The following is a 25,642-nucleotide window of genomic DNA, read 5'->3' as shown; positions in this document are numbered from 1 at the left end:
TGGCACTGGAAACATGCAGCGTGTGGAAGGCAAAGATGGATTCATTGAAGTATCAGGAAATCCTAGGAGAAAATATCATATCGTCTGTGAGGAACCTGAAGCTTGGGCATCATTGGACCTTCCAACAGGACAATGATCCCAAGCATACCTCAAATTCCACCAAAGCTTGGTTGCAGAAGAAGTCCTAGAAGATTCTACAGGGCAATCACAGTCACCTGACTTGAACCCCATTGAAAATCTCTGGTGGGATTTGAAGAAGGCACTTGCAGCACGCAAACCCAAGAATATTACTGAACTGGAGACCATTGCTCATGAGGAATGGGATAAGATTTCTCAGGAATGCTGCCAGAAGCTGGTGTCTGGCTATGTAGCTCGTTTGCAGCAGATCAGTCAGCTGAATTTCAGCTGAATTTGGGGAAACCACTTGAAGCATTCGTTGTGTTGAACTATTTCAATTGCTTTTGTTTGATTTGTTCATTGCAAACAGCTGAAAGTCTGTACATTTTGACTGTAAACCTGATTTGGAGTGGAGGTTGAATAATTTTGATTGCAACTTTATGAATGTTTGGACTTCAAGCTCTCCTGCACCAGCATGTATGAACGGCAGTAGTTTTTGGCATCCTGCAGTCATATACAATTATGTTTTATGTATATTATGTAATACTGTACCAGTTAATGAGGGTAAACATGCAGGGGGTGAAATGAGAACAATGCAATTGTGAGCTGTAGGTTGAGATACCATAAAAGACAATTTTATTTCAATTTCAAGGCTTAAAAGACACAAAAATGTAATGTCACTCTTTTGAGAGTATTTATTTTCTTTTAAAAAAAAAGAAGAATGTGGTATCTCTGTTAAAAAATATTTGGCCTGCCTTTACTATTCCAATATTTTATTCTATCAAACTAACTTAAAAAAGAAAACAAAAAACCAGCCTATCGGCGGAAAGTGCCATGTTTTGAAAGTTGAGCCTATGCTTAAGGCTGCAGCACGTCATGTTTTTCAGAGTGCAAGTCCTTCCCTCAGTCCCCACATGCCAAATTCTTCCTGCCATCTCCTTCTGTCGGGTTATAATCTTTATAACAAACAATGCATGTGAAACAGAATCCAGAATACAAAACGAAAAGAAAAACAAAGTGATGACAAATTCCCTGAAATTTGAAATCTGTTAATAAGAATTGCACAGATTCAGGATGAGAATCAGGGATATGATGGGTCTCGAACATACATCAGCCATTTTGTCCAGACCAGAGTTCATTGAGGCAGCGAAGGAAAAGGCTTTCTGGACTAATCTGGCCGACAGAAGGTTGCTGGCATAAAAAAAGGTCCCAAAGAGAATGAGTGGGGAGAAAAAAAAAGCTGCTGGACCAAGAGGAGAGAGGAAATTCACTAAGACTTCTTGCAGTCCTGTGTGCTTGGCCTCCTGAGTTCACTCAGGTCCACCGGGGTGAAAGCTGAAACAAATTAAACATGCTTCATCAGGGGGGTTATGATATGTTATACCTGCCTGGTCATTCATTCTTATTCCTGCTCCATCAGACAGAATGAAATAAATGCATTTCCTACATCCAACAGCAGATGGTGCAATTTAGTAAGACTAGCTACCAATATGTCAAAAAAAAAAAAGATGTCATGCATTCTTCCTAGTGGAACAAATCAGTAAGCCTAGGCAAGTACATTATATTGATGGTTTGATGACAGCAACTCGCACTCTGAATGACAAGATTAATCCTAGTTTGTCATTGCCAACCATTTGTAATAACCAAGGAGGCATACTCTTACTAGCAAACATTAATGCTGGCTAGCTAAGGAATGATTGTATAAATATTTTTATTACAGTACAGGTACAATTATTGATAAGTCGTTCTCATCATTCTCATACTCAATATTAGGCGACAATTAATGTTATTTTTTCTTTAGTTATAGCATTGTAGACTGTATATTTTGTGTATTTAATATGATTAAAAAAAACAGTGCAATAATGTACAACAACAACTACTGAGTAATAACTATAAAGTAAAAAAGTGCATGTAAATAGGCAGCTCTTTGAAAACTCACAAAGCAAGTTTGGGTTTGGGTTTTTCTCCACATATTCTTGTGGTCCTCGTTCACTGTTATGCGGTGATTTAACATCTCTTAGAACACACAGCCATGCTGGAAGGAGAGCATAAGAAACATGAACATCTATGAAGGTTTTCAGTTATTAAGCTCCATTTTAGAACATTTAGTAGTAGCAGCAAGTCTATGCATCTGGACTGCATCTGCTTTGTCACTCATTTGAAGTGACAAAAATGCATTCAACATTATACTGCAAACCTGGTTACTGGCCTTAACCTACTACTGCTAATCTTATAAAAGTTGTAATGTGACACTAGTTTTCACAATTACAAATATTTATTTCCGGAGATACTAATGTAAATGCACGTGAAAATGGAAGAAGAAGAAGAAAAAAAAGCATAAAATGGAGATTAAGAGTATGCATAGAAACGAGACTTACTGTCATGGATAAAGCGCACGTTTTCTTCATGTGCTGGGGTGTAGAGCTCCCCGGTATTAGTTGGAGACCGAGGACTAGAGGTCCTTTTGTATGTATGCATTCTGGGAGTAGAGGAGCTGGAGGAAATAAACAGTCGGTGGTATTATTATTTAGAGTCCCTTTTCTCAGAGACCAGTTTAATTTCCTCAAAAACATTATGAAATAGGAAATCCCATGAAACACTAAATCATGCATATTTCCAAATTATTCAAGACAATTACCCAGAAGAGGATTTGATAAGCAGCTCAAAAATCTGCTATACCTCAAATCTGTCTCCTTTGTGTATTGGTGATTTTTCCTTCCTTCTTGCAAACTAGCCAATCAATCTGTTCGCTTCATCATCTACAGTCATGTGAAAAAATAAGTACACCCAAATGGAAATTGTTGGCTTTTTTGACATATTTGCACAAGCAAACATTTGATCATCGATGAAAACTGTGCCTATTAATGAAGTTCATATGCTTGAACAAAACCTCATGGAAAATGAGCTTATTCAATCATTTATTCAACAGAAATATCAATAGATGTGATATTCTTCTGTGGAAAAAGTAAGGACACCCTTGGCCTCAGTAGCTAGTATTGCCCCCTTTATCAGAAATAACTTCTTGTAGGCCTTTTGCATAATTATTCACCAGGCTTGCTGGAACTTTTGACCACTCTTCCATGCAATATTCTTTCAGTTGCCAGATGTTTGAGGGTTTTCTTGCATATACTTCCCGTTTCAAATCCCCATAACATTTCAATGGGATTCAAATCCAGGCTTTGACTAGGCAATTCCATAACCCCCCATTTCTTATTTTGAGCCATTCCTTCTTGGATTTGCGAGTGTGCTTAGGATCATTATCCTGTGCAATATCCAACTTTTGGACAGATGACCTCACATGATCTTAAGCAATCTTTGATATGATGCAGAATTCATAGTTGAATCAATGAATGCAAGCTGTCCAGTTCCTGAGGCAGCAAAGCAACCCCAAACCATAACATTTCCACCACCGTGCTTCACAGATGGTATGAGGTGCTTCTCCTGAAAAGCTGTCTTTGGTCTGCACCAAACATGTCTGCTGTTATTGTGGACAAACAACTCCATCTTTGATTCGAATTTCACTGTGTTGTAATGTATATGTGATTAATAAAGACTTATTATCTTTATAAATAAGACAGGTTCTAGCTACACTACATCTAGGTTCTAATCACTGGCACTAAATCTTGTACACCTGATTCTAATTTTATGGATTTGAAGGTGTGATAAACGTAGGGGTGTACTTATTTTTTCCATGTGACTGATCTGTTATTTTGTTCATTTAAATTGTGAAAATTACTAAAAATGTCAATTTTATGTGTAATTTGATAGACGGTAACACCTTTATTAGTAGGCAGTGTTTCAAAAAGGATCAAATGTTTGCTTGTTCAAATATGTCAAAAAAGCCACAAATTTATATTATTTCTACCCAAGTTTGTGGCCTGGCTTTGTTGTTATTGCTGCCCTGCAGTACGGAAGCCCTAATCATGCATTATTATTATTATTTTTTCTTTCTTGTTTTCTCATGATCTCGACAATTTTTTCACCACGTCATTTTATCACGAGAAAACGTGATGCCTTGTGAATGGGACTGGTGTTGCATGCACTTTGGCATCTTTGCCATCATAAATGGAAAAATTAAAACAGTGCCTGATGGATGTGTGGGAAGGAAGCATACTTGTATATCTTTTTATTCATTGGTCAGCAAAACAAAAATACAGTACTGTGCAAAAGTCTTAGGCACCCTATTTACTTTAGTACAAACTTTATTACAGATTTTTATTTTATGACTTTTTTTTTATTGAGTCAGAAAAAAAAACATTTTAGATTTCAAAACATTAGATTTCCAGCACAAAATGAAATGTTACAGAAAAACGTTTGTATGTCAGTAAAGAAAGCAGCATATTACATAAGAGACCACTTACACAACACAATGAAAGCTGCTGGGTTTTGCTGCAAAAATAAGAAGCAAGTGCGAGAGTCAAATTCTCCAGAAGAACTGATGTTGGTTCTGCAAGATGCTCAATAACACTTACAGCTCTTTTCCTTGTAAAGCTGCATTAATTGTACCGGAGACTACTATTTATTTATTTTTTAAGCAAAGGGGGACAAACCAAATACTGAGTTTGATTGCTTTATTACTGTTTACTGTACTTTATAGTATTTTTTATTAATGTATAAACATTTAATTTCATTATTTTTGAAGGCATTTTTGCTCTACAGCATTTCTTTACATGTGCAAAGAAACCTTTGCACAGTACTGTACATGTAGAAAATATGGAAAATAATTGAGCACAGAGAACACAGAGCTATATGAAATATATTATTAAATAACAATAATTACCAGTTTAAAACAACTTGTGCATATTGTTATTTGGTCTAGATATACACATTGTATTTCTGCAACACATCAGCTGTACTTTGGTGCAGTTTATGACTTGCAGGCCAGTCTTAAAAAATGCTGCCCAAAAGATGAGGCATATCTGGTTTATGTCCTGCTGTTGGGCACATTCATGGTCGGATTTTTTTCTCACTGTGATCAAACTATACTGCAGCACACTCTATTTTTATTTCTTATTTGGTGTGTTACTTTTTGTCTCAGTTTGGATGTACATCTATATTTACTTTAATTATTTAATAATCATTTATATATATATATATATATATATATATATATATATATATATATATATATATATATATATAAAATATTTATTTATTTCATAAAAAAAGTACAGTACATTCTCATGGTACAGTAAGTACTGTTTATTTTTATAGTAAGGTTCAGATATATTTTACTTTGACTTATGTTTTCGTTAAGTAGCAATTTGAAAAACTAAAAATTGCTATTTTTTACTCTACTTGATCTGGAAAAAAATATGCCATTAAATAAAACGATTTAATTTAATTTGTTTGAGGTATGTTTCATGAAGCCAGAATGTTCAGCTATTAAACAAAAATTGTTTCGAGCCATAGCCGTCATTTGTTTATTTGCTACAAAGTAAAAAAAATCTGGGTGAACATCCTTTAAGTGTGGTGATTCCATGATTTTTACCAGGGCTTGTACTAAACAGCTAGCTCGGTGTGTGAACTATTCTGCTTTGGAAAGCAAAAAAAATCTGAATTCTGAATAAATTAACAGTGTGTAGCACTGAGCTAACATCCAATTAAACAGACAGTAAGAATTAAAAAATCATCATTAAATCTTCACCTGGTCATTGTGTAATAAATAGGCTTATGTCTCCCCTTCTCGGTCCTCTGTGGTCCTTTGAGGAGCTCAATACCTAGGAACAGACACAATATAAATTATACTAATGAGGAAGAGTAGAGAAAGCACAAAGGAAGGTTAAAATGCAGATTATGATGATACTTTTACCACAATCAAAATGTTACTATCACTGGTGTCTTTGCGTGAAAAGACGAAGGGTGAAACAAAAGAGGTTGTGGGTGAAACCTTGGTCATTGCAATGCGAGAGAACTGCAGTCAGAGTATGTGTGGAGCTTTAAAAATTGTGCTTGGTTTGCCCCCATGCGGTTGACAACTCCAAAAGACATCTTAAAAGTAGGCTATGTAGTAAGCTAAGACCCGGTATTAGATCATACGTTATAAACAATATTTTTATGCAAATCGAAGTTATAAATAATTGTTGCGATTTCGCTTCTTTACTTCATGAAACAGAATATGAAAAATGACATACGGTTAGCGGATGATCCCGATTAAAACCAAAACACAAGAGTACACAATCCTCACCAGGGGTCAAAAACAATTTTATTTAAATGACACATCTATACATAATTGATCCTCTTCTTTCTGTTTCATCCAGAAATCAGCCATTTTACCCCTAACAGTGCACAGGCTTTCGTTTCTATGCAAACGGTTCGTGCCCAGGTCAGATTACTTCAGAGTTAGTTGTAAAGTCATACCACACTGCTGAAACATTCCACGACCAACAAACATGTTCAATCGGCGAAAACAAACACCAATCAACACCAATAGACGGCGACAGGGTTAACACACTGATCTGAGTAAACCAGACAAACTTGTCAGTTGGTGTTGGTCGGCATCTGTCAATGCAGTGTGAGCTAGGCTTAAAAAACTGAAGTTTACGTGGACAATTGAGTATTACAAATATGATGGTTTTGTTGCAAATTCTACATATGTCATAAAAAACAGAAATACTCTTTCCTTATCCTCGAGACCCCATTGTCCCTCACATGGGGATATCGCTTTTTTTTTTCTTTTCCCAAACTACTTTGTGCATATATTCTCATAAGTGCACAAAATAAAACCATTAGTGTCCGCTGATTGACCCTCCGGGGGACGAAGTGTTTCCTGATTAGAAAGAGTTCCAGCTAGAACCAGTTTAGGAAGCTAACTAAGAAATAAAACTTGATCGAGTGTGCTGTTATAGGAATATAAACAAGGTGTTATGACAAGCGGACGGCCATTGCTACTACAAAGTGGATTATTTTCCTATAACAATACATCCTGAAGTGTTTAATTCCTCTTCTATCACAACAATTTGCCAAAGATTAGGCCTTACAACTTTTGATTTAGTAATGAATGACATACCATTCTTTCTAACCATTTATAGTTATATTTAATGTTACAGAACATCTATAACAGGTCATCAGTTACACTATAGCAGACACAGTTTCCAAACACAGCTCATCATGTTACAGAGGAAACAAAAGTCTGTCCAGTGGCATAAAACATACTGACTGTTACAAAGCACTGAGACGCAAGACTACTGCTGTACAGAAGTTTCAATCGTTTTTCTATGTTAAATAACAAGACACTTTTAAATTGGCTTATTGCTCGTACTTCATGCAAGTCCCTGTGGATGATTTACTATGGAAACAATAACATATTATAATAATCTGACCATTCAAGAAACCTCTACAGAACCCCCCTCATTCCCTTTATCTTCGAGACCCAGACTTGTTCATGTTTGAGTGAATTTACATAATTATCATGTGCTAATAAATATAAATAATGAGGAGAAATTACAAGACACGTTATAATTTGGATTTCATGATGACGTCAGCGTACACATGTTGAGTAAGGGTTGATATGCAAGTGGAATTTCCCTTAACCAGTGAAACCGAAAACAACAACAACAATAATAATAGTGGTATTTTATGTAATAGTGACATTTTATCCAGAAATATCCCAAGACATATTTAAAGGAAATGCATTATATACGCAATACGGTGTGTTTATTGATTGTAGCTAACGAGCTAATTCCTTCTGTGCAGCTAAAGCAAATGATTTCAAGTGTTTAACATTTAAAATATTTAACATCTCAATATGACTTCAACGTCATAAACGTTATGTATAAAACCTAATGGAAGATTATTTTAGCGTTTCTAGCTAATACGTGAATCTCCCTCCTGCATAAACCTGAGTTATAAAATTGCATTTAATAAGCAACACTCATTTCCTCTCGACGCTAACTGGCTATCGAGCATCTCACACAAACAGCACATACATCTCGAAAAAAGAGTGAAGACATCTCAGTGGATGAGTGCAGTTAGAGAAAGCTTCAACAAACCTGTATGCTCCTTCCTTTTCACTTTTTTTGGATAAGAGAAACACAGGCTATCGTCAGCCGCAGTGCTGCTAACAAGTCCAAGCAGCTCCGGGTCGGCAAAACAAAAGGTGGCGCATGCGCGGTACAGAGCTCCGGCGGAAACACTACTCTCTTCAAAATGTCAGACAATCAGAAGGAATTCACAAGCAGCAAACAAGTCAAAGCAAACAACATTTAAAAAGTACAAGTCTAATCCAAAATTAGATCAACACGTTGAAATGAATTAAAGCATACTTTTGAATGCGATTAATTCCAGATATAACTATGTAATGCACTTCATAAAGATGACTAGCATCCAGTTTTGAATAAATTCAGCTATACTCTAAATCAGGAGTTTTCAAATATTTCTGTAGCCCTTTTAGCTATAAAATACGTTTCATAGATCCCATAAGAACTGATTTATTTTAGGAACATAATCTATTCAAATATAAGGATCATTATTCAAATTGGAAAACAAGTCAAAGTAGTGCTCATGGGGGAAAGCTTTGAATATGACTGCCCTAGAGTTTTTTTTTTTTTTTTTTTTTTTTTTTTTTTTTGGTACTCTGGTTGACATTATTTCTGATAACTTTAACTAGACTATAACACAATCACAGACTCTCTGGCTATGCTCCATGGAGCCCTTGGGCATTCCCAGACCCCACTTTGAGAATGATGGGGTTAAACATTTTTCCTCTCTATAATACACATGCTGTCAGCTAATTATCAACACTTAATGAGGGGGAAATGGTAGCAAATAGAGTTGGTACAAGTATACAAATACTAAGGCAGTGGTTGCCAGAAATAGAGTTCAGAACCCTCAGTTTATCTGCATCTGATAATACTGATTCAGGGCTGAATCATAGACAGGACAGGATATGTCCTTTAGGTGGTGTTGTAGACTAGAGGGCTGCTGCTGCTGCTGCTGCAGCTGCTGCTGTCACCACATACCTGGATCCTGTAGAATCCCACATAAAAACTGTGGGACATTTTTACTGTCAAAGACTAAATGTCCTCCCATTCACAAAAATTCAGAACGCTATATCTTATTACAAAATATTTTTAATTTTAAGTGCATTGTCCTTTGTTGTGGAACATTTACATTGGAATATTTTGTACAGCGTATTAAAACCCAATGTGCTGTGCAGTTTTTGCACAGCCCTGCTTGTAATACAAACTATGGAATAGAGGAAACATTACATAGATTATGCATTTTAATCTCGGATGATTCAAGATGATATATGCTTAAGTATATAATATGATTATAAATGGTATTTCTTTTAGGGCAGTTGATATCCAGTAGCCCACACACACAATAATTTGCACACCCACCCTCATTTATCTCATATCAAGCTGGACACTTACAAATGTATTAGGAAATCATTTGTAGGAGCATTTACACAAGACATGTGGTATTCACAAAAATCCTGTTAATTAATTTAAATGTTTGTATCGGTATGGGAGCTCCTGAACATAACTAATGTGACTGTCCATTGATAGGCAAATTGTATAATTGGCATGCAGGAATATACAAACTATATAATTGGTGACAAGATGCTGCCATTTTATATACTTATTCATACTGGTCAAGGTTAAATAGCTTAGTTATTCCAATTGCACACATAATATATAATAAAGAATATACATAAAGAAAACACATAATAAAGAATTGTCGTTTTATATTAAAGTCGTTTTATATTAAAGGCTTTAATTAGATAAATATTAAATATCACAAAAGAAATAATTAAGGAAAGCAAGGCAACAATCAAAAATAGACCAAGACTGGTCATTCAATTAAGACAAAACAAATGCTGCTGTATTAAAGGAGGATGTGTTGGTCTGTGCCAGACACACTGCAGCCAGCATGCTGTGATGGCTCAGCTGGCATTAGGCTACTGGAATATTTGGTGTATGCTGTGTTTGGGAGGGAAAGTGAGGATGAAAGCTGGTTTATAAGTTGAATCTGTTTGCCACAACATCTTCTTTTAAAGCTGTGCAGCACTTCTGAGCCAGCACTAATTTGACTAACAAATCCATCTTGTGCCTTTCCTGCACATGTGCAGGTTTTGTCCAGGTGTTTAGATTTATTGTTACCGGCACATTTCAAAGAGAGATAAGTGATCAATCTAGTATGTCTCAACCTACAATGAGCCATAATCCCTAGTGTGCTGCCGCCATCATCAGGCTTCTTCTTGAATACTTCAGATTTCCTTATGACACATGTCCTCCTGTTTTTTTCTTTCCCCCCCACCTCCAAAACAGTACTGAGGGTATACAGAGTGTACTGGTGCAAGAAAGGCTGAAGAGCACATCATTGCTCTTGCATGACTTTTGGCTGACAATTGCTGTCGTGACAACTAAAAAACAACTAAACATATCAGTTTGTGATGTGTTCAGCGTCCATGATCACTGGATACATCTAGATTTCTTTTTTCTCCATTTTCATGTCGCTTTCTGCTCTCTGTGAGCTTTGCCGTTTATCGAGATTTGTGAGTGTCACTAAATGCAAATCAGCTCTAGCATGAATGTGCTTTGCATTTTGTAGGTCATGGGCATTTATCAACATAATCAATGTGAGTATAAACAAAAATCAGCATTACTAAAATGTTTGGTGGGAATTTTTAGTTTACTGATAAAACCTTTACACTCAAGTTTAGTAAAAGTTTGCTAAATGAGGTCCATAACATATGTATAGTATACTGTATGTACACTAAAGTTCTAAATCCTCTTACTACAACCATTGAAGATATTTGTTTCCATAAACCAAAGAAAATCACAATTAAGTAATAAGGAGCACATTTATTTATGAAAACAGTAAAAAAAGGAGAAAAACATAAGACTTTTCAAGAGAAATTCCACAAGTTTGTAGAAATAGTGCACTCTCTTTTAGCAGTACAGAAAGTATAGTGTTTTGCTAATATACAAATTCCTTCATTAAAATGTTTTCAGTGTTGTCTCTAGCTGCCCTGCAGACAAGAGATCTGTCCTAAACAGTGTACAGGTCAAACATAGGCCAGTAAATATACATTAACCCAGGTTAAGAACTTTAAAGCACTGAAAGAATTGTGTTCTTAGCTACATTTGAGGTATTATGCACAGATCTGTGAACATAACAGCAATTCCTTGTGTGACTTTATATGAGAGTTGTCCTGCTCTAAATTTACAGCATGGACTGGATGACATACTTGGATTGATGAAATGCTACTGCTGGGTTGGCCTTCAGGGTGCAGTGTAATCCGAGCTCCAGAGAAGGTCGCACTGTATTCAGACATTTAGAGGTGATAGTATGTGTGCAGCAACTGCATGGTAGGGAAGGGGGATTAGTAGGACCAAGGTTTTGACGTGCAGATATATGGCAGTACAAAGAAGTATGCAGTATATATATGTATATATATATGTATATATCCTTATATATATATATATATATATATATATATATATATATATATATATATATATATATATATATATATATAAGGAAAGCGGCAAACAATTACAGTATATTCTTATATTGCCTTACACCAAAAAAATGAGAAAGTATCACAAAAGAAAATATCTGAATGTCCTTGTTCCAATAACAATAACCAAAAACAATAACCAGAAATTACTTTTAGAGCTCCATCCCCTTAGACAGAATTGAGTCCAGAGGAACTGTTTCCTTGCTGTTTTTTCGGGTTCCTTATGCTTTCCTTTAGACACAGCCCATTTCAAACAGTTTGACCAGCTCTTTGCAATTGGTGTCAATAAGATCTGCTGGCTTCTCCCCATTTGCATTCTCAGCTTCTGTACTAGCACCTAGAGAAAGTAGATACCTGTGGAGAAGAGTAGAGTACTCAACTAAGGTGTATTTTTCTGATTAAAATAACATTGAGATATTTACCGACATCAGATCATATTTATATGATTATAATATTTTCATTCTGAAATTCCTTTAACATCTGCTACTATTATTGTGTTACATTATGCTACTTTAACACATTTATCTGTACACTTGAACATACCGTGCAATCTCAGGGTAGCCATCGCTGCAGGCCATGTGCAGAGGTGTCCAGCCATCCTCATCTCTTTGATGAACATCAGCTCCATATTTTATCAGAAGCTTCACACACTCCAAGTTCCCTGAGAGAACAGCCTCATGGAGAGCTGCCATGCCTGTTAGGAAGGAAGAGAGAGATGGGAAGATAAATGGCTTGGCTCACACCTTTTCACTCACAGATGTTTCTTGTTCACATTCCATCAGGACAGTACAAAATGAACTCGAATAGACAAGTTCACTCTTCTCAAGTTTGATTTTGTCCATTGATTTAGAACTAATCGATACTGGCAAATAATAATAATAATAATAATAATAATAATAATAATAATAATAATGCAAAGCTTGCTTACCAGAATGGAAGATTGTATCGACTCGCACTTTCCTCGCTCTCATAAAGCGGCCAATCTTTTCCAGATCTCCATGCCGGACATAGTCCTGGAAGATGACATCATTGGTGAAGCGGACAGTCCGATTAGGCTTGCTCGTTGCAACGGGAATCTGCTGTACAGGTGTACCATGTTTGCCGACATGTCCTGAGGGCTTGCTGTAGACAGACGTGTAGGAGGAAGAAGTACTTTTGTAAGCCGGGGTGTAAGCAGGTGGTGTGTAGTAGGTTGGCGTGTACTTTGCTGAGCTGTAGTGAGTCGTGGAGTAGGAGCTTGTGGAATACTGCTTCGGAGTGTAATGGCTAGGGGTGTAGTGTGTTGGGGTGTATGTGCTCTGACGTGTGTACTGAGACACAAGGTTCTGGCAGCTGTACTTCATTACTGCAATAACTACACTTTGGCCTCCCCCGCTGCTCCGAGCTTTGGAGGAGGTGCAGGAGAAATGCAGAAAAAAACCCCCAAAATACTGGCAAGATCCTCAGTATCAAAAGCCTCCTTTCAGTGTTACTCTCTTCAGTGAACTTCCAGCACAGTAGCAGAAATACTTTCCAGTCCTTCTTAAATACCGTATCCTCCTTTGTTACCCTTTTTAGTAGACTTCCAACACTATAAACTTCTTGATAATGCTTCTCAAATGCTTTATTTCCCAAATGTCCAAAAGTCACTTAACTTTCTCTTTCCTCCTTAGTATACTTATGCTTGTGTCTTGTGCTTTCTCATTTTAGGTTCTCCTCTGGCTGTAGAGGCTAAGGTAGAGTCCTTTATAGCTTTTGTCAAGTTATTTTGGGGATGTCGTTCCTTGTATCAAGTGACTTCATGACAGTTGTGAGTGGCCACACCATAGCCAATCCTAGAATGCCGTCACATGTGCAACAACCTTTGACTCTGCTCCCCATAAAGCAATTTCAAAAATTCACCCAATACATGCAGTTTGACATGATGGACCTAAGCCTATATTTGCCAGTAGTATTTTTAAAAATCTCGGTTCAACTTTTCTTGTTGACCGTATGCTGCATGTGAAGGAAATAAAAGTTTTACGGCAGGCAAATGCTTCCTTAGTGTCTGCAGGGGCCATGATCTTTGAAGATCATTTGAAAGTCCCATTAATCATGCCGCTTCGTGCTGGTCAACAGCAGTTAGGTAATGTCACATGTTTTGGAATTAGGGCATAGCATTCAGTATATGGTCTCAGAAGGGTGAGTGAAGCTTGCCCTAAACCCCTTATTTATCTCAAGCAGACAAAAATACTGCATCACATTATGCTGATATTGCTCTAGTGGAATTAATGCAAATGAATCTCCATATCAACTAATTTCCCATGTATCTGAATTAATTTGCATGTCTTGACATGCAAAGTGCATACACATACATAGGCAATACTTTAATGATAGTGGATGGGGCTTTGTAGGTTTTTGTAAGACAGTGTCTACATTTAGAACAAAATGGAACTGTTTATTTACAGTGAAAACTTTTAAATAAGTAATCTAGATCTTGTTGAAGGCTGCAGAAAAGAACCCCCACCAAGACAACACTACATTAGCCCTTTCGAAAAAGCAAGTTTCAACACTCCAGTATGTTCACCTCCTCCACACAACTGCTGCTGAATGTGGCATCAGAGATAACATGTAAATCAAACTTGCTAAATTTAACCATTTCCTCAGTATGGTACAGTATCTTGATAGTCACATGGTGTGGCATGACAAATATGTTTTTTAGATTTCAATTTGTCTGCATAGTGGTCACTGGTGCTATTTGTGTGTCGGTCTGGAGTGATCTAATTTTTATGTGTGTGAGCTGGCTCAGTTATTCAGCTAGGGGCATGTAAGTGAAAAGTAAAAGGCTTCAGGTTCAGTGAAATTACTTTATCTTATTTCCTGACATATTTTCTTGATTAGAGATCATGTCCCAAATATAAAACAAAGTTCATATCAACTATTCCTCACTGTCAACTATTCATATCCACTGTTCTTTGCTTTCAGGCAGATAAATGCAGGCAGAACATATTAATGTATACATATATGTCTATTCAAGCTCAAAACCTGAGTGAAAAGAGAAGGTTCTCCTTCTCATGTAATGCCGTACTTTGACCCCACTCTGAAGTCCAGCCCGATATAGACTGCAGTACTCCTACAGGAAGACAGAGTCTTTGGTGTGTAGCAGAGCTGGTTCAGTCTGGATTTTGAACGGTCTTGGGCTTGGCTCTTAGCCTTTCAAAAGGAGGTGATACCTAGCCAAAGGAAATAGGAAGGACGTACACTAATATGTTGGTCTCTTCCTCAAGGCACATGTGAGCCCGCAGGCAGTAGATTGCATAACTAATATCCACTGTGATGATTTTTTTATGCCTACTAGTTTTATTTTCCTGTACTTCTAGTCACGTAGTATTCAATTTTCCTACTTTCTGCTTTCCCACTTTTCTAAATGGAAAAAAAAAATAAACAAGAATTCTTTTTAAAAATAACTTCTCATGTGGCAGAAACGAGTTAGTAACTGAAGTTATCCTTGGTTAAAACCCCCTGGAGACAACTTACTGTTATAGTCAGGCGTGTAGCGATGCTTGATAGAGCGTCTAGATTTGTCTAGACAAACTGATTTGGCAGCAACTGAAAGTTTGTGACTGTAGGCTGCCTCTTTGACACTTTGCTATATTTCACACTGACTTATATGGCAGTGCGCATACAAGGTTACTGAGCTCCACCTACTGATCAGGCAACAAGATGTTTGATTGGCTGTGAGGGACTGTTTATCTGAGCAGATTGCGTCATCCTTTGATATGATCCAGGATGTTGTGACCTCTGAAACGGTGGGGACACCACCACACATCAGAAATATTAAGCCCCTCAATTTAACACCAGCACACAATTTAAGTGGTACTCTCTGCTTGCTTAAAAGAATTAAGGTCTGACCTTAAGCAACTGACCAGAAAACAAAGTCCTATATCAGGGTGTTCAACTAAAATTTGTGATGGTTTAATTCCATAAACTTCCTTGCTTACAAAGGTGTAACAAAGGTTATATCGTTTCACAATGGCAGTTCATGTTAACCATTTCACAACTCGGAAAAGAGAAGTGTAAGCTTGATTGTTTTTTAATCCCACTCAAAATTTTTCTTTATACATTCTGTTTTCATCAACCTTTTAACTAGTCATTTCACTAATCAGATCAGAAAGGGTAAATCTTCCCTTCCCTTCCCTCTTTGGTGCTCTTTGTAGGTAGTCTTTGGTCCAATGAGCTGCCTTCAGCTAAATAATTTACATAACTGCATGAAATTGAATATGCCTTTTTACAGGAGCCAAGCTGATTCACCTTTAGAAAGCTAGAACTGCTGAACTTTTCCCTCCCATGCATTGATGGGCTCTGGTACAGCAAAATACTTTGCTGAGTCCGCAAATTGACACCCCCTGTTCTGTATGTTACACTTTAATGTTCTGTGATGCATGCTCAGTCCTATTCATTATGTGTTTAAATCCTGAACTGTGTAGTCAGGTAAGAACTGTAGTAGGTGCTTGGGGTCTGGCTGAGGGATGACCTCCAAATCAAGGCTCAAAGACACCAGTAGAGTCAATGCTGAAGGCATTTCTACTTGCAGCCAGAAAGGCTTATCTATGATCCCACACGAGCCAATGTCTCTGAAGGCTCTTATTTTTGTCTAAACGAGGGATTGCTCATAAACTTATATTGAAGTACACTGGAAAGGAAGCATTGTTAAAAGATTGTTGAATAAGGGTAGAATTACCAACACTTGGCCAAAGTTACTAGATCCTTTAAATGCCAGAGCAAACTGACATTCAGTAGGTAGGTCTGGGCACTGCTTGCTTACCAACTGGGGCAGTGGCTGTTGCGTATAGCTTAGCAAGCGTGAATGAGTCTTTACAGGGATGGAGAAATGGAGAGTCAAAAGTGGAATGGAGTTTTGTGAGGGGGTAAAATTACTCTACAGCCAAATGCACTAGGTCCATTTAATGCCAGATCTGCATTTGCAGAATATGATCCAGGCACAAAATTCTCAGAAGAACGCTAGAAGAATACTACATCCATCATTGAGAAATATGGGCATATTATTCTACGGCTTCCACAAGTAAACTCTGCACTTTTGATCGAATTGCTGATCTACTGTGGAAGCCAGAACTGAAATAGATTCTGTGGCTAATTCAGGAACTGTAATCCAGGGGCTGATGGAAGAGGCTAATAATTTTTCTGTAAAGCCTGGATACTGTGCTAGCATGCAAACATTTAACCAAAGCAGCAAATGGAATTTTTTGAGACATGCTATGTTTGTGTTTGGTTGTCTTTGGTTGCAGTGGCACTACATTGCCACATAGTGAGGATGTCACCTTATGCACCCTAGGACCACTGATCTCAACTCGCGACCAAAGAATTCTTTTACGATGTCAGCAAAATCAGGCTGAAAATTGTACATATAAATATGGCTAAGATTTTTGTTTCCTGACCTCTTTTTTAATACTCATAACAGGTCCTAGGCTATGAATGAATACATCCTGAAACATTCTGAAAGCTGACGACATCCTGGATTCATAGCATGATAATTCCAACCAAAATAATACCACAAATCCAATACGTGCTGTGCAACTAAGCTCACTGACTAACTCTGCATGCCTGCAATGTACAGGTTTCAGCCAGTACAAACTGACATTGAGTAGGTAGGTGTGGACACTGCTTGCTAACCAACTGGCCAGACCTAAGTGGTGCGCGGCTGTTGTGTAGCATAGCAATCATGATTGAGAAAAGGAGAGTCTCCACTCCAGTGGAGAGGTAGAATTACTTACACTGGGCCAAAATGTGTTTCAAAAATGTGATAAGTATTTCTGAGAACTGAGCATGTGAGCACATGAAAACTACCAGCTGATGTAAAACATACAGAACTTCACTATGGTAATTAAGTTAATTAAATTATATTTTCGAATATTTGTGCAGTTCCTGATTATTTACACTAATTTTGACCTCACTCTCTATCTAAAATCTTGCCTTGGTACATAAGTAAACATAAGTGTTATTAGACAGGAAAAAGTATCATTCATATTTCGGATATATATCAAATAATCAAATTTGTGTAAACATTACAGATTGTATACATCAGTAAAGATTTTAGACACTTTACTTCAAGTGGTATCTTAGATGACAAATTTATACAACAGTTACATAAGGTTATTGATACTGTTACTCAAATGAAGAATTTGAGTTTGTCTTTCATCAGTGCTGATGGATTGTGTACACAACAAGCGTCCATGCGGTCACAGTCATGCGGCATTAGCTGATAACCTTTGCTTGCATGTCCTGTTAGCATGTCTGCCAAGAGGAGGAAGTAAGTGTAACTGGGCTTCGGGGAAGGCTTAAAGCAACAGATTAATTCAGATCTCATATTTATAGGCATTGTACATTTAACCCTTATATTCTGCCCGGTCCAAATAGCTAATTTAAATTATACTAAATGTTGCATGGTACTAAAATGATTTTCCACCAAGCATTTCCACTATCACGAAAAACTCCCCAAAACTTTTCACAATTCTTAAATTACAGAGAATATGTTGACGTCAAATAAAGTTTGTATTCATTCGAAATAAACACATTAGAAAAATGTTACCATTATTTTGGCACATCTACCATCTACCATCAGGAGAATTCCGAAGCATTAAAAAAAAAGGCGAGGATCCCAAGATTTAAAAAAATGTTGTAGCCACCATACATACATGTGTTCATTCATACATCATACCTAATGGTGATTAACCTAATTTCAGTATCAAACCCTGGAGCTATGAGGCAACAACACTATCCAGTTTACCACCATGCCGCCCTTGTTAATATTTGAGAAGACATACAGTAAGCCTATTTTTGGTAGGACAATCGCCTTCAAGTAATGAACAGAACATGAACATTGAGATTACATTTAAGGATGGCAACATGGGACAGATCAAAAACAATGGACAAATTTAGATCAAGTGTTTTTTATATTTTATTCATTGACTAGTATTACTATGGAAACGGTATAACAGAATTAAGGATAATTTGCTGAAAGAAGAGAAACAGACAGTAAGTCCTATTGTTTTATTCCAAGTGTCTCTTCATGCTTGAAAATGTCAAAGGGCACAGAAAAAAAAGAATGAGAAAAATAAAACCAGTTGATTTTTATAGAATGTATTAGTGAAAGATGAGTATCAGTTTGGTAGACCTTTAATTCTATAATTACATATGGCCTCTCTCCCCCAGTATTATTAGGTTTTATTATTATATGATTACTTTGATCTTCCTTCTTGATGAAACAGAATGACAGTGTAAAGCAGATGCATGTTCAAAAGTGCTCTCATTCACCATCCCAATGGGAGCATTTCAAGAAAAGAAAAGCAGTTATATGAATAGTGAGGAGAGAGAGAGAGAGGGATACCATATGGTGCTGACAGGATATCCTACTGGTATCAGTCTCATTAACAAGACTAGAATGCACTAGCCTCTGAGTTCCTGTTGTTGTCACAAATCTACTCACCAGCTACTTCAGCAAGAGCAGAATATGAAGAATCCTTTAAGCATGAGCTTAGAGACAAGGTCAGAAGATCTGCTATATCTGCTAAGGATACATATAGAAGTTATTATGTGGTCTATTAAGTTTAAGTTGCTTACTATTAGAGCCACTTAAAAAATATAGTGTGTTCATGTGCATGTGGGAGATTAATTAATGGCATTATATCAGGCTGAGTAATTATTATATATATACCAACAGTATAAAGGACCAGATTATGGTTCTTTTTAACACCTGTCTGTTACAAAACAATGACACTGGAGACTCTTTCCCTAAATGTTAAATAAATGTGTCCTTACAGAAAGCATCTCCATATCAATGATTATATGTTTTTTAATCTATGCATTTTTAGACATAGATTATGTATCACATCTGCCATACAAGTCCCAGTGTAAGCTGTTACTATAGAAACAATGGAATATTAGAACATACATTAGTATAAACATGTGATTTCTTTGTGCCTGGCACTACTGTCAGAGATGCTGTTATAGAAAATGAATCAATGACTCAATGAATCAATCAGTGCTGTGGTATAAGTACGGTATGTAATGTAAGGGATGTGGTCTAGGTAAAGATACACTTGAAGCAGTTTACCCCATTTATTATTATTGTTAATTTTTATCCAGTATTTTATTAACTAGTGTTAGATGTGGAGATTTGGTTAGTTGCACACATAATATATAAAATATATTCAACAAAATACACTCAAACTTCACATTATTAGGAACACCTACATTACGGGTCAAAAGTTTAGAAACACTCATTCTTTATTTTATTTTTTCTCTCCACATTTCAGAATAATAAATAAATAAAGTCATCAAAACTCTGGAATAACATGAATGGAACTATGGGAATTATGTTGTGATAAAAAATCCAAAATAAATAAAAAATAATTTTATATTTTAGCATCTTCAATGTAGACACCCTTTTTGCCTAGAATTTTCAGAAATGTATTCTTGGCATTTTCTCAATCAATTTCTTTAGGAATCCCCCTGAGATCCTTTTAAAACAGTATTAAAGGAGTTCCCACCTACGCTGGACACTTATTGGCTGCTTTTCAGAATATTTCGCTCCAAGTCATCCGTTAAAATGTTGTTGTTTTTTTTTTTTTGTAAATAAAATGTTCGTTTTCTAATGGAAGAAATGAATATGTTGGAACAATTATATTTTTGTCTACAACACAGATTTCAAACATTTAATCATACACCTTCAGATAAAAAGATTTTTAAGATAATGGGAAACATTTCAGTCAAGTGTCTCCAAACTTTTGACCGGTAGTATATATAGTTGCTCACTCATGTCATTATATTATTAAGTGGCAGTCACACAATGGATAAAATCAAGCAGATACCAAAAAACATTGCCGGTCTTTTCATAATCTCCAACTCCAGTGAACCTGTGCCCTATGAAGCCTCAGATTCCTCTTCTTGGCTGACAGGAGTAGTCCCTGATGTGGTCTTGCTGCATGTTGTGTGCTCTGAGATGCTTTTCTGCTCACCACGGTTATAAAAAGTGGCTATTTGAGTTTCCACTCAGGCTATAGCCTTCCTGTCAGCTCTGGCCATTTCCCTCTGACCTCTTTAATCAACAAGGCATTTCTGTCCACATTCTGTCTAAACTGTTGCTCACTAGATGTTTTTTTTTTTGCATGACTTTGTAGAAACTTTAGAGACTGTTGAAAAAATCTGATGTTTTTGAAATTGTCAAACCAGTTGTTCTGGTACCAGCAACATACCATGGTCAAAGTCACTGAGATCACAGATTGGCACATTATTGGCTGATCTACTAGTGTTTCTATTGAAGTGACTAGAGAGTGTACATTCACTAATATTAAGAAATTGTTTTCCATCAGATTTAGCAGGCACCATGGAAAATATGTGGTGTAGTAAGTGTGAAGAGCACATCTGAGAAAGTGGAGCTTGTTGTCACAAATCTGAGACCTCATAATGCAGGACAGTCACACACACATACTAGCCCCATAAGGTAAAGTAGAGGGCAACATATTCCCAGAATGCATTTCACAGGGGTCAGTGTGCCAATTTTAGCAGCACAGCCAATAGCAGAACAGGAATCCTGCTTCACATCCATGAGGGCCAGGTTCGAGTTACGAGTCAGTGAGGGAGAGAGAGAGAGAGAGAGAGAGAGAGAGAGAGAGAGCATTTAAAAGCAGTAGTAAAATAGGATGTACATAATGTCCTACCTGCCTAAAATAAGTAGATACAATATATTGTACATGATAGAAAAGCTCACTGCACTTACCATTCTCCTTTAAAGGGATAGTTTATCCCAAAATGAAAATTCCCTCAAGAGTTACATACCCTCATGTCATTCCAAACCCATAAGACTTTTGTTCATCTTCGAAACACAAATGAAGACATTTTTAGAGAAACCTGATAGATTTCTGTCCCTCCATTTACAGTCCAGTAACCAAAACTTTCAAGCTAAAAAAAAATTTCATAAAGGCATTTGTCACGTCGCAGCGAACCAGCGACTACAACTCCCAGAAGGCAATGCAAACTACAAACATGGCCGACGAGGACTACACTTCCCATACACGCACACGCTTGCATTCTCCTGAGTTCTGATCACGGACATCTGCACCCAATCACACACACACACACGCGCGCGCACACACACACAGTATTTAAGTCATGATTAGAGCAATGTTTACTCATGAAGTAATCGCTCAGCAGTCTCCTCTCTGTCGTTGACCAAGCCATTGTTATTGTTTAATATTAACTTGGTTTTCGGATTTAGTGCCTTGTTTCTTGACCACATTTCCCTGCCTAGCCTTGTATTGTCCGTTTGCCTGCTCGTCTGTCTAATGCTTGCCTTACGACTACGCCTTCTGCCTCATCCTCTCTTTTGGAGCCATTCTTGCCTGCGCTTGCTTCCGTCTCAGGTACCATACGTAATAGATTACTTCACCTTATTATGGAAGCAGCAGGCGCCCCGGAATAGTGTCAAGCTATTGATGAACAGAATAAAGCTATAAATGTTCAACAAGATCAGATATCTCACTTAACAGAGCGAGTGGCACTCCTGTCTCAATCCGTGCTCCCCGCCAAATCACCCCCTGTGCACATTCCGCCACCTCCGCCTGTGCATATTCCACTACCGCCGCCTGCGCATTTTCCACCCCTGCCGATGCCGGAGAGATATGCTGGAGAGCCGGAACGATGTAAGGGGTTTCCTGTTACAATGTTCTCTGTTCTTCGCCAGCTACCCAGAAATGCCGGAGACTCCTAAGATCACACACTTTCTGGAGCTCTTAACTGGACGTAACTTGTTATGGGCTACCACAGTGTGGGAGCGAGAGGGCAGCACTATCGCCTTTTTGGAGGATTTTGTTACCCATTTCCGGCACGCCTGTGATCATTCGCCTAACGGATGGGAGACGGGCCAGGAGCTCATGAAAATCACGCAGGGCACATGTGAGGCGGTGGAGTATGCCCTGGAGTTTCATACTATTGCAGTGTGGAGTGGGTGGAACGAACCGGCCCTCAAGACAGCATTCTGCCAGGGGCTGAATCCCGAGCTGGTGAAGGAGTTAGCCTGTCGGGATGAAAAGCTCTCCCTCGATGCGCTCATTGACCTCGCGATTCGGCTGGACCGATTACGCCAGACCAACCACCCCGCGCTGGGTGAGCCCAGGCTCCCCGTGCCAGGAGCCGCAGCAGAGCCCATGCAGCTTGGACAGGCGCGGCTTCGCGAGGAGGAGAGGGAGAGATGTCGCCGAGAGTCCCACTGCTTTTACTGTGGAGAGGACAACCACCTCGTCCGCCAATGCCCTCTCAAAAAGCCACAGCCCTCCAGGGAGAGCAGGGACAGCTGACCCCGACGCCAAATGGTGAGTTCCAACCAAGGACACACAGCTCATGTATTTGTGCTACCTGTCAGGATTTAGCACTCAGGGGTGTCTACTTTGCTCACAGAGCTAATAAACTCAGGAGCTGCTGGCAACTTCAATGACCAGAGAACAGTGCAAGACCTAGACCTTCCTGTTCATCCCCTACACCAGCAACGCCATATCGATTCTATCGATGGGTCTCCCAAAGGTGGTGGGGTCATCTCCCACTGTACAGCACCCCTTGTACTCCAGGTTAGTGCCATCCATAGTGAAACCATATTCCTGTATGTCACTGTCTCTGCCTGGCACCCCGTCATTTTAGGCCTCCCTTGGTTGGAACTCCAGAACACCCAGGTTTCCTGGGCGGACAGACAGATTATCCAGTGGTCGCCATACTGCCTCAGTAATTGCCTGCAATTCCCCGTTGTTCCGATGGCAGCCACATCAGTGGAGAGCCCCACTACATCCGTCCAAGTCACAGTTCATCCCAAATATCATGACCTCATGGAAGTATTCAGCAAGGAGAGGGTGAGCGGATTACCACCGCACCACACCTACAATTGCGCTATCGAGCTCCTTCTGAGAGCCATCCCACCACGCGGTCGAGTGTACCCTCTCTCACAAGCCGAACATCAGGCCATGGAGGAATATATTCAGGAGGCACTCCAACAGAGATATATTAGACCTTCCACGTCTCCCGCCTCAGCCGGTTTCTTTTTGATGGAGAAGAAAGGAGGGGGCCTCAGACCATGCATAGACTACCAGGGCCTAAATCAAATTCCTTTTAAATACCGTTATCCCTTGCCACTAGTACCTGCAGCCCTTGAACAGCTAAGGTCTGCGACCATATTTACCAAGCTTGACTGCCTTAGCGCATACAACCTGGTCCGCATACAGGAGGGGGACGAGTGGAAGATGGCATTCAGTACCACCTCGGGTCACTATGAGTACCTGGTCATGCCTTATGGGCTTGCTAACCAGCCTATTGCGTCAAGACCATCCTTAACTCCAGACGTAGGAGAGGTAAACTGGAGTACCTGGTCGACTGGGAAGACTATGGTCCAGTGGATCAGTGCTGGGTCCCATCTCAGGAGATTCTGGACCCCAACGTGTGCAAGGACTTTCACACTGCTCACCCAACAAGACCTGGACCCTGGAGGAGGGGTAGGCCTAGAAAGGACTCGGCTCCCAGAGTGAGCCCTTTGGTGGGGCTCTGTCATGTTGCAGCGAACCAGCAACTACAACTCCCAGAAGGCAACGCAAACTACAAACATGGCCGACGTGGACTGCACTTCCCATACACGCACACGCTCACATTCTCCTGAGTTCTGATCACAGACACCTGCACCCAATCACACACACACACAGACACACACACACACACAGTATTTAAGTCATGATTAGAGCAATGTTTACTTGCGAACTAAATGCTCAGCAGTCTCGTCTCTGTTGTTGACCAAGCCATTGTTATTGTTTAGGATAAACCTGGTTTTCGGATTTAGTGCCTTGTTTCTTGACCATGATTCCCTGCCTAGCCTGTATTGTCTGTTCGCCTGATCGTCTGATTACTGCCTGTCTTACGACTATGCCTTCTGCCTCATCCTCTCTTTTGGAGCCATTCTTGCCTATGCTTGCTTCCGTCTCAGGTACCATATGTAACAGCATTGTACAGTAATCCCTGTGACTCCAGTGGTTTAATCCCAATCTTATGAAGTGGAACAAATGATTTTTGTGTGCATAAAAAAACTAAAATTAAGTCTTTATTCACAAAATATCTTCACTTCTGCATAGATCAAAGATGCGAGTTCATGAGAAAACCAGGATGCATGCATGTTGGGTTGACACAAGAGCGGACAAAATATGCAAGTCCTCCTCTATGTCAAAATTTGCAGACATCTTTGTTACAAAGACTGTTCTATGTAACTCAGTTTGTGTACAGCATCCCTTTTCCTCTGCTGTAAACAGTGCAGTGCTTCTACACACACCCCTTGCCAATCTAACACTAACTCACTCCATGTTGTATAAGAGACTTTTTGAACACTATGACTTTGCGAAGTATTACGCTCAGTTGCCATAGTCTCTGTCATTTACCAAGCCTTTATTCATAGCTTTATGTTTTATGATTTTGATCTGGTTCTCGTCCTTGTTATTTGAGTAGTGTCTTAGTCTAGTTTATCCTGTTTACTGATTGCCTGACCATTTGCCTGTTTTGACCATGCTATTGTTTCATGATATGGATTTGTCTGCCTATATCGCCTATAATAAAACTCTTATCTGCATTTCCATCCGTCCTCAACTCCATTATGTGACAATATTAATATTAAGCTATCCTTTGTTATCCTGTTGGATACTAGTTACTAGAGATATAATACTAAGTGTAAGGGCAGTGATTTCTCACTTTACTGGCGGGAGCACACACACAAAAAAAGGGTAACATTAACGCATCAATAACTTTTGCTTCTGTAATGACAAAGTAAGGACAGTGTATGACACTGATACATGTAGATAAAACAGTGTTTCAAAATTGGATAACAAGTCATTGTGGTTTTGTCAGAATAGTAGTTTATTATAGTAATTAGAAATTAATTAAGAAACTATGATTACTTGATTAGTTACTGCTAAGTTAGGAAGTACGTAAACATTATTTAAGGAATTGCATATAAACAGAGAACATTCCCTAACTGAATGTGTAAAAGAGATGTGAAGATTTGAG

At 38.5% G+C, this 25,642-nt stretch overlaps 2 protein-coding genes across 5 annotated transcripts; both read right to left on the bottom strand.

Moving 5' to 3' along the window:
• Positions 1–726: 726 nt before the first annotated feature.
• On the bottom strand, positions 727–8,255 carry mcrip1 (MAPK regulated corepressor interacting protein 1). 3 transcript variants are annotated; one of them, XM_053674272.1, is made up of 6 exons: positions 8,109–8,255; positions 5,765–5,837; positions 4,479–4,506; positions 2,496–2,611; positions 2,057–2,152; positions 727–1,452 (listed from the first exon to the last, which is right to left on the bottom strand). In XM_053674272.1, exons 4-6 carry the CDS (start codon positions 2,593–2,595, stop codon positions 1,388–1,390), a joined length of 261 nt encoding a protein of 86 aa, XP_053530247.1. In that variant the 5' UTR covers positions 2,596–2,611; positions 4,479–4,506; positions 5,765–5,837; positions 8,109–8,255; the 3' UTR covers positions 727–1,387. The 3 variants fall into 3 exon arrangements, with proteins under 3 accessions (XP_053530247.1, XP_053530246.1, XP_017348735.1); XM_053674271.1 differs by lacking the exon at positions 4,479–4,506 and adding an exon at positions 2,797–2,876; XM_017493246.2 differs by lacking the exon at positions 4,479–4,506.
• Positions 8,256–10,905: 2,650 nt separating this feature from the next.
• On the bottom strand, positions 10,906–13,305 carry ppp1r27a (protein phosphatase 1, regulatory subunit 27a). Of its 2 annotated transcripts, XR_001815473.3 has the most exons (4): positions 12,513–13,305; positions 12,128–12,278; positions 11,735–11,938; positions 10,906–11,425 (listed from the first exon to the last, which is right to left on the bottom strand). XR_001815473.3 is itself a non-coding variant. In XM_017493232.3 (3 exons), exons 1-3 carry the CDS (start codon positions 12,925–12,927, stop codon positions 11,818–11,820), a joined length of 687 nt encoding a protein of 228 aa, XP_017348721.1. In that variant the 5' UTR covers positions 12,928–13,305; the 3' UTR covers positions 10,906–11,817. The 2 variants fall into 2 exon arrangements, 1 of the variants encoding a protein (XP_017348721.1); XM_017493232.3 differs by having other exon boundaries at positions 10,906–11,938.
• Between the last annotated feature and the right edge of the window lie 12,337 nt (positions 13,306–25,642).

The sequence above is a fragment of the Ictalurus punctatus genome, chromosome 2, assembly GCF_001660625.3.
Source record: "Ictalurus punctatus breed USDA103 chromosome 2, Coco_2.0, whole genome shotgun sequence".
Taxonomy (NCBI): Eukaryota; Metazoa; Chordata; class Actinopteri; order Siluriformes; family Ictaluridae; genus Ictalurus; species Ictalurus punctatus.
Note: the sequence above shows the minus strand (reverse complement) of the source record. Positions and strands in the feature narration are given on the sequence as shown.

Excerpts from the sequence above, each read along its gene's own strand:
- mcrip1 (XM_017493246.2), bottom strand. Across the intron at positions 2,153-2,495 it reads CGTGCGCTTTATCCATGACA|CATGGCTGTGTGTTCTAAGA; the intron begins GTAAGTCTCGTT and ends CTCTCCTTCCAG. Across the intron at positions 1,453-2,056 it reads CCCAAACCCAAACTTGCTTT|CTTTCACCCCGGTGGACCTG; the intron begins GTGAGTTTTCAA and ends AATTTGTTTCAG.
- ppp1r27a (XM_017493232.3), bottom strand. The coding sequence starts at position 12,927 with ATGAAGTACAGCTGCCAGAACCTTGTGTCTCAGTACACACGTCAGAGC. Across the intron at positions 12,279-12,512 it reads CGATACAATCTTCCATTCTG|GCATGGCAGCTCTCCATGAG; the intron begins GTAAGCAAGCTT and ends CCTTCCTAACAG. Across the intron at positions 11,939-12,127 it reads GGCTACCCTGAGATTGCACG|GTATCTACTTTCTCTAGGTG; the intron begins GTATGTTCAAGT and ends TCTTCTCCACAG.